This window comes from Bombina bombina, chromosome 3 (genome assembly GCF_027579735.1).
Source record: "Bombina bombina isolate aBomBom1 chromosome 3, aBomBom1.pri, whole genome shotgun sequence".
NCBI classification, from domain to species: Eukaryota; Metazoa; Chordata; class Amphibia; order Anura; family Bombinatoridae; genus Bombina; species Bombina bombina.
The window spans coordinates 1,126,118,794-1,126,131,491 of NC_069501.1; the positions used below are offsets into that span (position 1 = coordinate 1,126,118,794).

At 36.3% G+C, this 12,698-nt stretch overlaps 1 protein-coding gene across 2 annotated transcripts in view; it reads right to left on the minus strand.

Annotated features, from left to right (window-relative positions):
• Nucleotides 1–12,698, minus strand: part of WASF3 (WASP family member 3) — a 269,443-nt gene that overhangs the window by 21,169 nt on the left and 235,576 nt on the right. For both annotated transcript variants that reach the window (XM_053708495.1, XM_053708496.1), the window contains one exon: nucleotides 1,593–1,960. In XM_053708495.1, the coding sequence (XP_053564470.1) occupies nucleotides 1,593–1,960 (368 nt within the window). The remainder of the gene's footprint in view (nucleotides 1–1,592; nucleotides 1,961–12,698) is intronic.

Below are 12,698 nucleotides of genomic sequence, written 5' to 3' on the forward strand. Positions count from 1 at the left end.
GAAAACTATAGGCTAACAGAACGTGTGCTAAAAACGAAGCGCTACAAAAAAGCAGCCGTGCGCAAAAGCAAGGGAATAGTGAAAAAGGATCTGCCCCAGGGTCATATATAACATCTATAGATATACTCTTTTAAAAAGTGCCCACAACATAACTACATGAGTGTCTAAATGTTAAATAAAAAGATACTTACCAAGACACTCATGCACTAGCAAGCAAGTAGCAGACAGCCAAACTAGTACTGAAACATATCAGCAGAGGTTATGGAATAGGAGTATATTGCAGATCCATAAAGGGAGGCAGAAGACAAGTCCCTGCAACTGATTAAAGAGGATTTCTGAATAATTTCCCATGAGGTAAAACAAAGAATAAAACTATATCCCAAATACAGGCATACCTCATTTTATTGCGCTTCACTTTATTGCGCTTCGCAGATATTGCTCTTTTTTTACCAATTGAAAGTTTGCGACAACCCTGTGTCGAGCAAGACTATGGGCACCATTTTTCCAACATATATACACATATAAACACTTAAATACATATGAATACACATAAATACACACCTACACTATCAGCAAAAAGATTCTGACTTGCTGAAGGCTCAGATAATGGTTAGCATTTTTTTTTAGCAATAAAATATTTTTTAATTAAGGTATGTACGTTGTTTTTAGACATAATGCTATTGCATACTTAATAGACTACAGTATAGTGTAAATATAACTTTTATAAGTGAGTGCAACTCACTTTATATTGCAATATTCACTTTATTGCGGTGGTCTGGAACCAAACCCGCAATATCTCCGAGGTACGCCTATACAAGCCACTGACAAGCACTGTACTCTGCGTGAAAACCGGGCCTCAATACAGACTGAAACCCTCTCTAAAGAATCATATGCACATCTTCATTCTTCAACCACCTCCAGTGGAGGCACAGTAAAGACTGAGGTATGTGTGAGGTTTTATAGAGCTCTTAGGAATTGCTCTTCTCTACCACTAGGAGGCGGCAAAGATTCCCAAACCCCAAGGGTAAGCATCATGGACTCTCACCACCTGTATGAAAGAAAATTGGGTGTCATAAAGCTTTAAAAAAACATGAAACTCAACCGTTTTTTTTTTTTTATGATTCAAAAATAAAAGGATTTATGTATTATCAAATTAAACTTCTTGGTTTCATTGGTTCAAGAGCATACCCAGCTTGGTTTGTGCCTGGAGCTCTGTATAGAAGCAGTCTTTGCACTATGTATTAAACTGTTAAATGCATTGTTTCAAAATTGCTGCCACGCAGTATTCCAAACACATTCAGACCCCTTAGTCTTCGTTGGTATGCTCTCCAACTAAGGATACCAAGAGAACAAAAGAGCAAAAAAATGTTTCAAAATTGTATGCTGTATCTGAAACATGAAAGAAACATTCAGTCACTTTAAATCTGCACAAAAATTTTAAATGCTGATGCTTTAATTATAAATATAATAAACTGTCAAAGAGACAATAATTGGAAAACACTAAGGTAACCAATTTTCTGACAGCTGCTTGGAAAAAAAACTTGCAGTTCTTATTAGTAATAAAACTTAATGAAATATATTTTTACTCTTACCCATACGAATGGCAGAAAGGAGATCACTACGGGCATCACTGCTCAGTCCAAGTGTATGTGCTGCATCATGACGTTTGGCTTCTATCAATCTGGTGAAATGTACCGGGGAAGAGGTGAGAGATAAGATAGATGCCGGGGGTCCTGCAGGAGGAGGTGGTGGACCATGTAACAATGAAAGGAGATTAAGATGCCCACTAGGAGTGGGAGATGGTGCATATAAAGAATTGGAGATTTGTGCTGCAGGTGAAGAAGGTACAGGATGCTGAAGAGGACTAACAAAAGCAGTCTGAGCCGAGGGAATAACAGGAGGAGGTGGGGGAGGCGATCCTGGAGGATAGAATTCCATCATCTGAGTTTGTAGCACTCTCCTTGAAAGGACAACAATATATTGTTATTACCTGAATATAAACTTGCAACAACATTTCCTACACATTCAAACTGGTTATTCAGTTACTTTAATAACGGAAATTAGATTAAATAAAAATAGGTTGTGCTCTAAGATTTTGCTGGTGAGATCATGTAAAAATCTCAAGATAAAACTTAAGGACTAAGAAACTAATTTTCTTAAAATTGTTGTTCTCCTGGAATTAGTCTTATGTGTGAACTGTTATAACATAAAAAAGGTTTAAACACATCTAGAGGCCAAAATGTCTAACCTAGGTTTCTAAAATGCTGCAAATTACCCAAACCAGCTACTTCATTTGCACATAAAAGAAATTGTTTTGTGGCTTCACTAGTGATTGTCAGTTAAGCAATTTTTTTATAACAAAACAAAAGATGTTTAACCCCTTAAGGATGGGGAATTTTAAAGAAAAACTTGTCCAAAGTACCAGAGAATTGTTTAGCATTTTTGTCATCATTAAATTTAAACAGAAACATATATACATTTTTTTTAGTATACAACCAAAAGGTATTGATCCCTGGCAGTGCCCCCACTAGAAATTTTTGGGCCCCTTACTATACCATTGATTGGGCCCCCACAACCACAGAAATACACATATAAACGCACACAGACACTCTCACACACACAGACACACACACAGATACTCTTACACTGTGGTGGTAGTTGTCCTTATTAATCCCAGTGAGCCATAAACCTTCAGGAAACAGTTGTGCACAAACCTGCATTTCCTATAATATTTTAAACAGCTTTAATGAAACACGTTTACATTTTTTTTTATGTGAATAGGATAATTCTGGCACATTTATAAATTTATTTTTCCTTCCTGCTTAATAAACATTTTTTATTTTAACACTCCATTAAGAGAAACTTGGTCCTTTTAGAAGTTTATTTTCTTATTTATTAAGTCATTGGCTTGCTAAATTGTGCATCTCGGCCCTCTCTGTTTATACCTTTGATTCAACTTATTAATACAGGGTCATGGTTTACTTTTTTAACAAAAGATTCAGGCACAAGATATGTTAAAAAAAAAATGACTTGTTGCTGCATAATTTATTAAAATGATATTAGTTACCTAATGCAGGCACATGGCTTTTTTTTTTTAAGAAAAGATGCACAGAGATAGCTCAGAAAGATGGTACATGGCATTTTCCTTTAAATAATGCAGGCACTGTACCTCTTATTTTTATTTTTTTACTTGCTATCAGTGGCTGAGCCTGACCATACTGATTCACTGCCACAATTTTCTGCCACTTAAGTGAGTGTGTTCAATACAATATTATAAAAATGGTTTAAGAAAACTTTTTAACAAAATTACATAAAATGCCATTTGGTCAAAAGGGTTAAATGCTTGTTAAATAACTAAAACAAAGATGTCCCTCTTTAGCACCAGCAGTTAGAGTGAAGTGAGCTTAGGAGCAGCAGATCCAAGGAATGCACTGACAATCAAAATATATATATTATACACTCACATATACATATGTGTAAAAATCAAGAAACCAGAGAAAAACATAATTTATGTAAGAACTTACCTGATAAATTCATTTCTTCCATATTAGCAAGAGTCCATGAGCTAGTGACGTATGGGATATACATTCCTACCAGGAGGGGCAAAGTTTCCCAAACCTTAAAATGCCTATAAATACACCCCTCACCACACCCACAATTCAGTTTAACGAATAGCCAAGAAGTGGGGTGATAAGAAAGGAGCAAAAGTATCATAACAAAATCATAACCACCACAAAAAGGGTGGGCCTCATGGACTCTTGCTAATATGAAAGAAATGAATTTATCAGGTAAGTTCTTACATAAATTATGTTTTCTTTCATGTAATTAGCAAGAGTCCATGAGCTAGTGACGTATGGGATAGCAGATACCCAAGATGTGGAACTTCCACGCAAGAGTCACTAGAGAGGGAGGGATAAAATAAAGACAGCCAATTCCGCTGAAAAAATTAATCCACTACCCAAATCAAAAGTTTCAATTTTTATAATGAAAAAAAAATGAAATATAAGCAGAAGAATCAAACTGAAACAGCTGCCTGAAGTATTATTCTACCAAAAACTGCTTCTGAAGAAGAGAAAACATCAAAATGGTAGAATTTAGTAAAAGTATGCAAAGAAGACCAAGTCATTACTTTGCAAATCTGAACAACAGAAGCTTCATTTTTAAAAGATAGCGCTGCGTAATCTGTTGGCGCTCTACAAATAACCGATAATAAAAAAAAATAATAATAATAAAAGTCCAGGAAGTAGAAACTGACCTAGTAGAATGAGCCGTAATCCTCAGAGGCGGGGATTAACCCGACTCCAAAGAAGCATGATGAATCAAAAGCTTTAACCAAGAAGCCAAAGAAAAGGCAGAAGCCTTCTGACCTTTCCTAAAACCAGAAAAGATAACAAATAGACTAGAAGTCTGTCTGAAAACTGAGTAGCTTCAACATATTTCAAAATTCTTACCACATCCAAAAATGTAAGAATCTTACCAAAGAATTCTTAGGATTAGGACACAAGGAAGGGACAATAATTCCTCCACTAATGTTGTAAGAATTCACAACTTTAGGTAAAAATTGAAATGAGGACAGCAAAAACCACCTTATCCTGATGAAAAATCAGAAAAGGAGATTCACAAGAAAGAACAGATAATTCAAAAACTGTTCTAGCTGAAGAGATGTCTAAAAAGAACAATACTTTCCATGAAAGTAATTAATGTCCAAAGAAAGCATATGCTCAAACAGAAGAGCCTGTAAAGCCTTCAGAACCAAAATAAGACTCCAGGAGGAGAAATTGGCTTAATGACAGGCTTGATACGAACCAAAGTCTGAACAAAACAATGAATATCAGAAAGATTTAGCAATTCTTACTGTGAAACAGCACAGAAAAAGCAGAGATTTGTCCTTACAAGGAACATGTAGACAAAATCTTATGAAGAAACTATAAAATCCTAGGAATTCTAAAGAATACCAAGAGAATTCATAAGAAGAGCATCATGAGATGTAAATCTTCCAAACTCGATAAATCCTACTAGACACAGATTTACGAGCCTGCAACATAGTATTAATCACTGAGTCAGAGAAACTTCTATGACTAAGTACAAAGCGTTAAATTTTCATACCATCAAATTAATAATTTGAATTCCTGATGAAAAAAACCCCCAAAAAACCCCCGAATGTTAAGATATAAGGTCTGGCCTTAATGGAAGTAACCAAGATTGGCAACTGGACATCCGAACAAGAACCATAAACCAAAACCTGTGTGGCCATGCTGGAGCCACCAGCCACACCAAAGATTGCTCTCTGATGATTTAGAAAATCACTCTAAAAAGAAGAACCAGAGATGAAAAAATATAGGCAGATTGATAATTCCAAGGAAGTGTTAATGCATACACTACTTCTTCCTGAGGATCCCAGGACCTGAATAGGCCCCTGGGAAGTTCCTTATTTAGATGAGATGCCATCAGATCTATTTCTGGAAGCCCTCACATCTGAAAAATTGAATAACTTATCTGGGTAAAGAGACCATTCTCCCGGATGTAAAGCTTGATTAACAGAGATAATCCGCTTCCCAATTGTCTACAGAGAGTGCAGAATTATTAGGCAAGTTGTATTTTTGAGGATTAATTTTATTATTGAACAACAACCATGTTCTCAATGAACCCAAAAAACTCATTAATATCAAAGCTGAATAGTTTTGGAAGTAGTTTTTAGTTTGTTTTTAGTTTTAGCTATTTTAGGGGGATATCTGTGTGTGCAGGTGACTATTACTGTGCATAATTATTAGGCAACTTAACAAAAAACAAATATATACCCATTTCAATTATTTATTTTTACCAGTGAAACCAATATAACATCTCAACATTCACAAATATACATTTCTGACATTCAAAAACAAAACAAAAAAAAATCAGTGACCAATATAGCCACCTTTCTTTGCAAGGACACTCAAAAGCCTGCCATCCATGGATTCTGTCAGTGTTTTGATCTGTTCACCATCAACATTGCGTGCAGCAGCAACCACAGCCTCCCAGACACTGTTCAGAGAGGTGTACTGTTTTCCCTCCTTGTAAATCTCACATTTGATGATGGACCACAGGTTCTCAATGGGGTTCAGATCAGGTGAACAAGGAGGCCATGTCATTAGATTTTCTTCTTTTATACCCTTTCTTGCCAGCTACGCTGTGGAGTACTTGGACATGTGTGATGGAGCATTGTCCTGCATGAAAATCATGTTTTTCTTGAAGGATGCAGACTTCTTCCTGTACCACTGCTTGAAGAAGGTGTCTTCCAGAAACTGGCAGTAGGACTGGGAGTTGAGCTTGACTCCATCCTCAACCCGAAAAGGCCCCACAAGCTCATCTTTGATGATACTAGCCCAAACCAGTACTCACCTCCACCTTGCTGGCGTCTGAGTCGGACTGGAGTCAATCCAGCCACGGGCCCATCCATCTGGCCCATCAAGACTCACTCTCATTTCATCAGTCCATAAAACCTTAGAAAAATCAGTCTTGAGATATTTCTTGGCCCAGTCTTGACGTTTCAGCTTGTGTGTCTTGTTCAGTGGTGGTCGTCTTTGAGCCTTTCTTACCTTGGCCATGTCTCTGAGTATTGCACACCTTGTGCTTTTGGGCACTCCAGTGATGTTGCAGCTCTGAAATATGGCCAAACTGGTGGCAAATGGCATCTTGGCAGCTGCACGCTTGACTTTTCTCAGTTCATGGGCAGTTATTTTGCGCCTTGGTTTTTCCACACGCTTCTTGCGACCCTGTTGACTATTTTGAATGAAACGTTTGATTGTTCGATGATCACGCTTCAGAAGCTTTGCAATTTTAAGAGTGCTGCATCCCTCTGCAAGATATCTCACTATTTTTGACTTTTCTGAGCCTGTCAAGTCCTTCTTTTGACCCATTTTGCCAAAGGAAAGGAAGTTGCCTAATAATTATGCACACCTGATATAGGGTGTTTATGTCATTAGACCACACCCCTTCTCATTACAGAGATGCACATCACCTAATATGCTTAATTGGTAGTAGGCTTTTGAGCCTATACAGCTTGGAGTAAGACAACATGCATAAAGAGGATGATGTGGTCAAAATACTCATTTGCCTAATAATTCTGCACTCCCTGTATACCTGGGAAACCCCCCTGCACAGAAATTAGATAGGAGCTGGATTTAGCCCAAGCAAATATCCGAGATACTTCTATCACAGCCTAAAGACTGATAGTCCCACCCTGATGATTGACATACGCCACAGTTGTGACATTGTCTGTCTGAAAAAAACGTTTCTTCTTCAAAAAGAAACCAAACTGAAGAACTCTGAGAATGCACGGAGTTCCAAAATATCAAATGGTAATCTCGCCTCCTGAGATTTCCAAACCCCTTGTGCTGACAGAGATCCTCAGACAGCCTCCCAACCTAAAAGACTCGCATCTGTAGAGATCATGGTCTAGGTTGAAAGAACCGAAGAGACCTGTAGAACTAAATGATGGTGATCTTAACCACCGAATCAAAGATAGTTAAACATTAGGATTCAAAGATATAAAAAGTGATATCCTAGAATCCCTGCACCATTATTCAGCATAAAAAACTGGAAAGGTTTCCTATGAAATGAGCAAAGGGAATCGAATCCAATGCTGCAGCCATGAAACCTAAAACTTCCATGCATATATAGCAACTTGAAGGAAATAAAAGAGACTGAAGGTTCTGACAAACGGAACCCAATAAACTTGTTACTTGTCTGTTAGAGACAAAAACATTGACACAATCTATCTGGAAACCTAAAAAAGCTGACACTTGTGTGAGGAATCAAGGAGCTTTTGATAAAAAGATCCTCTAACCATGTCTTGAAGAAACAACAAAGTTGAATCGTATGAGATTCTGCAGAACGAAAAGACTGAGCCAGTACCACGATACCGTCCAAAAAGGAACACTGAGAACCTTGAAAAGATTCTTAGAGCTGTCGCTAGACCAGAAGGAAAAGCAACAAATTGGTAATGCTTGTCAAAAAAAGAGAATCTCAGAAAATAAAAAATAATCTGAATGAAAACAGAAAATGAAGATATGCATCTATTGTACACAAATAATGCCATCAATGACCAAAAAGGCAGAATAGACCATATAAACACCATTCTAAAAGATGGTACACTTATATGACAGTTCAAAAAGATTTTCTATCTTTGGAACAATGAATAGTCTTGAATAAAAACCCCAAACCCAGTTCCTAAAATGAAACTGGAATAAATACCCCAGAAAACTCCAGGCCTGAGCAGCGCTTGAGCCCCAACGGGTGACCAGCCGCACTTCACCAGTACCCAAAACATATAGGTCTGAAACACACTTCAGGAAAGTGTTAGTTTTACTGGAATAGCTGGAATATGATAGAGAAAAAAAGACTTCTCACAGACTGTTTTACTCTGAAACGTATTCTGTACCCAAAGTTTAAGAAGTTTGGACCGAATAGAACCAAATAAATTTCAAAAAAGTCTTAACCTGCCCCTTACCAGCCAAGCTGGAATAAGAACCGCACCTATATGCAAATTTGGGGAGCTGACTTTGAACTTTTAAAAAGGCTTAATTGAATGAGGAAAAAAACTTCCAATTATAAACACATTACTTAGGGAAGAATTCAGGATTCCGTTCCTTAGTAAGAACAGAAAACTAATATAAGCTTAAAGTTTTAGTCTTAGAACTCAATCTTGAAGCCCAGAGTAATCAGTTAAAAGAATTGAATCCAATTATGAACCAAATAATTGAATATCTTGGAAAAAAAGAAATATGGATTTTAGAAATCAAAATTGAAATCACAAAGTTCTTCTAGCTAAAATAGCTAAAGACATAGATTAAACCTCATTTGCGAAAATATTTAATAAAATGAAAACACAAATGAAATTATTAGCATGTTAATTAAGTTAAAGGACCAGTCAACACACTGGACTTGCACAATCAACAAATGCAAGATAACAAGACAATGCAATAGCACTTAGTCTGAACTTCAAATAAGTAGTAGATTTTGTCCTTAAAACAATGCTAAACGAATCATAATCCGATTCTTGATCTTAAAGTATCCAACCAGAAAGATGAAGCAATTGCAACATCAGCAAAATAAATTACAGGTCTAAGAAAAGTACCTGAAAATAATCTTCCTTAAATAAGATACGACCATCTGAAGGAAAAAAATAAATACTATTTGCTATAAGAATAATAGTATATTTAAACAGGAGTAGAGATAGCCCCATAAACTTGGGGAATCTTTCCTCAAAACTGAAAACTAACTGCCGGCAAAGAATACAATTTAAAAACCTTAAAGAAGGACTAAAGAAAATTCTCAGCCTATTCCATTCCCTAGTATCAGGGACTGGAAAAAAACCTCTGAAGAAACCACAGAAGATAAATAAGCAGAATTGAAAAGTTAGCTAGTTTTTAAAATCAAAAGAACTAGTTACTTCAATACCCAAAATAATCAACACCTTTTGAACAAAGAACAAATGTACTCTATTAAAAAATAAAAAAGTAGATTTGTTAGTGTCAATATCTGATGAAGAAAAATTCTGAATGAGAAAAAACACCATCAGAGAAGGATAATTCATTACGTTGTTGGTCATTTGAAACTTCATCAACTAAAAAAGAAGCTTGAAAAAGACCTAAAAATTTTATTAGAAGGCGAGATGTCAGACAAAGCCTTTAAAATAGAATCAGAAAAATATTCTTATAAATTTCTAAGTATATCTTGCACATAAGATATAAAAAGAATAGCAATATATAAAGCATAAATACTAATGGATTCTGCATGTAAAAGTTTATCATGATAACTTATTACAAACCATAGCTAAAGATAAACATTCATAACATTAAAATAAATTAACAGCTTTGGTAGGACTGATATCAGTCAACAGGAATCCCTCAGCATTTCTTGATACAGGAACAGTGATTGAATATCTTGCAATATGTAATAGAAAAAAACAACATATAAAGCAAAATTATCAAATTCCTTAAATGACAGTTTCAGGAATGGGAAAAAATGCAAAATAAACAAGCCTCTAGCAACCAAAAGCAACAAAAAAATGAAACTTAAATAATGTGAAAAAAAGTGGAACAAGTATGACGCCCACATTTTTGGCGCCAAGTATGATGCCCACATTATTGGCGCCAAGTACAAAGCCCATATTTTTTGGCGCCAAGTATGACACCACATCCTCTGACGCCGAAAACGACGCCCACATTTTTTGGCGCAAGAAAACGTCTGAACACGCATGCGTCAAAAAATGACGTAACTACGAACAAACTTCCGGCGTCAACTACGGCGCCGGAAATGACAATTTTGCGCCAAAAAAAGTTCGCGCCAAAAATGACGCAATAAATTGAAGCATTTTCTGCCCCCGCGAGCCTAACAGCCCGCAGGGAAAAAAGTCAATTGAAAATTTTCGAGGTAAGAAAAAAATATTTATTCATATGCATTATCCCAAATAATGAAACTGACAGTCTGAATGAAGGAATACTGATTATCCTGAATCATGGCAAATATAAGTTTAAACACATATATTTAGAACTTTACATATAAAGTGCCCAACCATAGCTTAGAGTGTCACAAATAAAATAAGACTTACTTACCCCAGGACACTCATCTACATATAGTAGATAGCCAAACCAGTACTGAAACGAGAATCAGTAGAGGTAATGGTATATAAGAGTATATCGTCGATCTGAAAAGGGAGGTAGGAGAAGAAATCTCTACGACCGATAACAGAGAACCTATGAAATAGATCCCCTAGAGGAAGACCATTGTATTCAAATAGGCAATACTCTCTTCACATCCCTCTGACATTCACTGCACTCTGAGAGGAAAACCGGGCTTCAGCCTGCTGCGAAGCGCATATCAACGAAGAATCTAGCACAAACTTACTTCACCACCTCCATGGGAGGCAAAGTTTGTAAAACTGAATTGTGGGTGTGGTGAGGGGTGTATTTTAAGGTTTGGGAAACTTTGCCCCTCCTGGTAGGAATGTATATCCCATACGTCACTAGCTCATGGACTCTTGCTAATTACATGAAAGAAAATGTGTATTTTTGCAAAACAAATAAGCATTATGGTAACATTCTGAGAAACTTGAAATTAATTCACAGTAAAAAAAACAAACAAAATATAGCTGCAAGCAGCGATAGAGGTGGCCATGCGCATCGGCATTGCAATGGCATACAAGCAGCTAAGTCACAATATAAAGCTTTATAGAAGTTTTTACAATTCTAACATTAGCAGTTGGAAAGAAAACACATTTTCGAAATTTTTGCGTTTTTCAAGATGGCTGCCCCACCATATGACCAATACTTTCATCATGATCAGATGTAACTCTAGGTCACAAGATTTTGTTTTACAGCAAATTTCACAGCTTTAACATAAGCAGTTGGAAAGAAAACGTGTTTTCGAAATTTTCGCGTAAACCAATATGGCTGCTACAGCTTGTGACCAATTCCTTCAACATGAACAACTGTGACTCTAGGTCACAATATAAGGTTATACAGCAAGTTTCACAGTTCTAACATAAGCAGTTGCAGAGAAAATAGATTTTCGAAATATTCGCATAAAACAAAATGGCTGCCAGATCATATGATATACAGCCTCCATATTATGCACAGTAATTGTCACCATAGATGTCAATAAACATGGCAAAAATAAAGCATTTTTGCAAAACGGTTTTTGTTTTATTATTAATTTAAAAATATCGTTAAGCGTTTTTGAACAATTCAAAATGGCTGCCAAACCACATGACCTATCAACTTCTCTTGAACAAATCTGAATGTTAGTCATAAGATAACTCTATAAACAAAATTTCAAGTCTGTGCCATAAGCGGTTTCGGAGAAGAAGATTTTTATAGTTTTTAAAAACAGCGCATACGAAACAAAATGGCCTCCAAGCTATGCATTGTATGGCTTTCAAATTGCACATACTAATGCTCACTATAGACCTCTACAATTTGCAGAAGTTTTATGAAAATTTGCAAATGTTTTATTTCACGAAGGCGACTGCGCAGTGCGAATTTTTACTGCAATATTGCCTTTAGGGGTCATGACTATGTGTACTCATGTGTCTGCTACACTGTAATATAGTTAAATAGTGTAAACATAATGCATAAAGTGCAAATTTACGCAATTAAACAGCGATAAAAAGGCGAATGGCTCATAGCAGCCATGTTGATTATGGAAAATTCGCAGTTTGAACAAACTTGGTAGAGGACCTTGCAAGGAGCACATGTGCAAAATTGCGCTTCATTGCACTTAGCGGTTGCAGAGAAGAAGATGTTTAAAGATTTTCGCACAATTCAAAATGGCAGCTAGGTCATGTGACTAAATCACTTCTCTTGAACAAACTTTATTCTAGGTCAGTACAGCAGTACACACAGCAAGTTTTACAGCTGTAACATAAGGGGTTCTGGAGAAGAAGATTTTCAAGCGGTTGTCGAAATTTGTCGCAAAAAGCAATATGGCTGCTAGATCACATGACCTATGAGATTTATTTTGCATAGGATTATGCACAGCATAGATCTTTAGCATAGTGCCAAGTTTCATGAGTTTTAGAGTTATGCTGTTGTTTTTATAAGCATTTGAATAAGTGGCGGAATAATAATAATAATAATAATAATAAAAAAAATAATAATAATAAATATAGCTGCAAGCAGCAATAGAGGTGGCCAGCGCTTTATTTTTGCAATGCCATA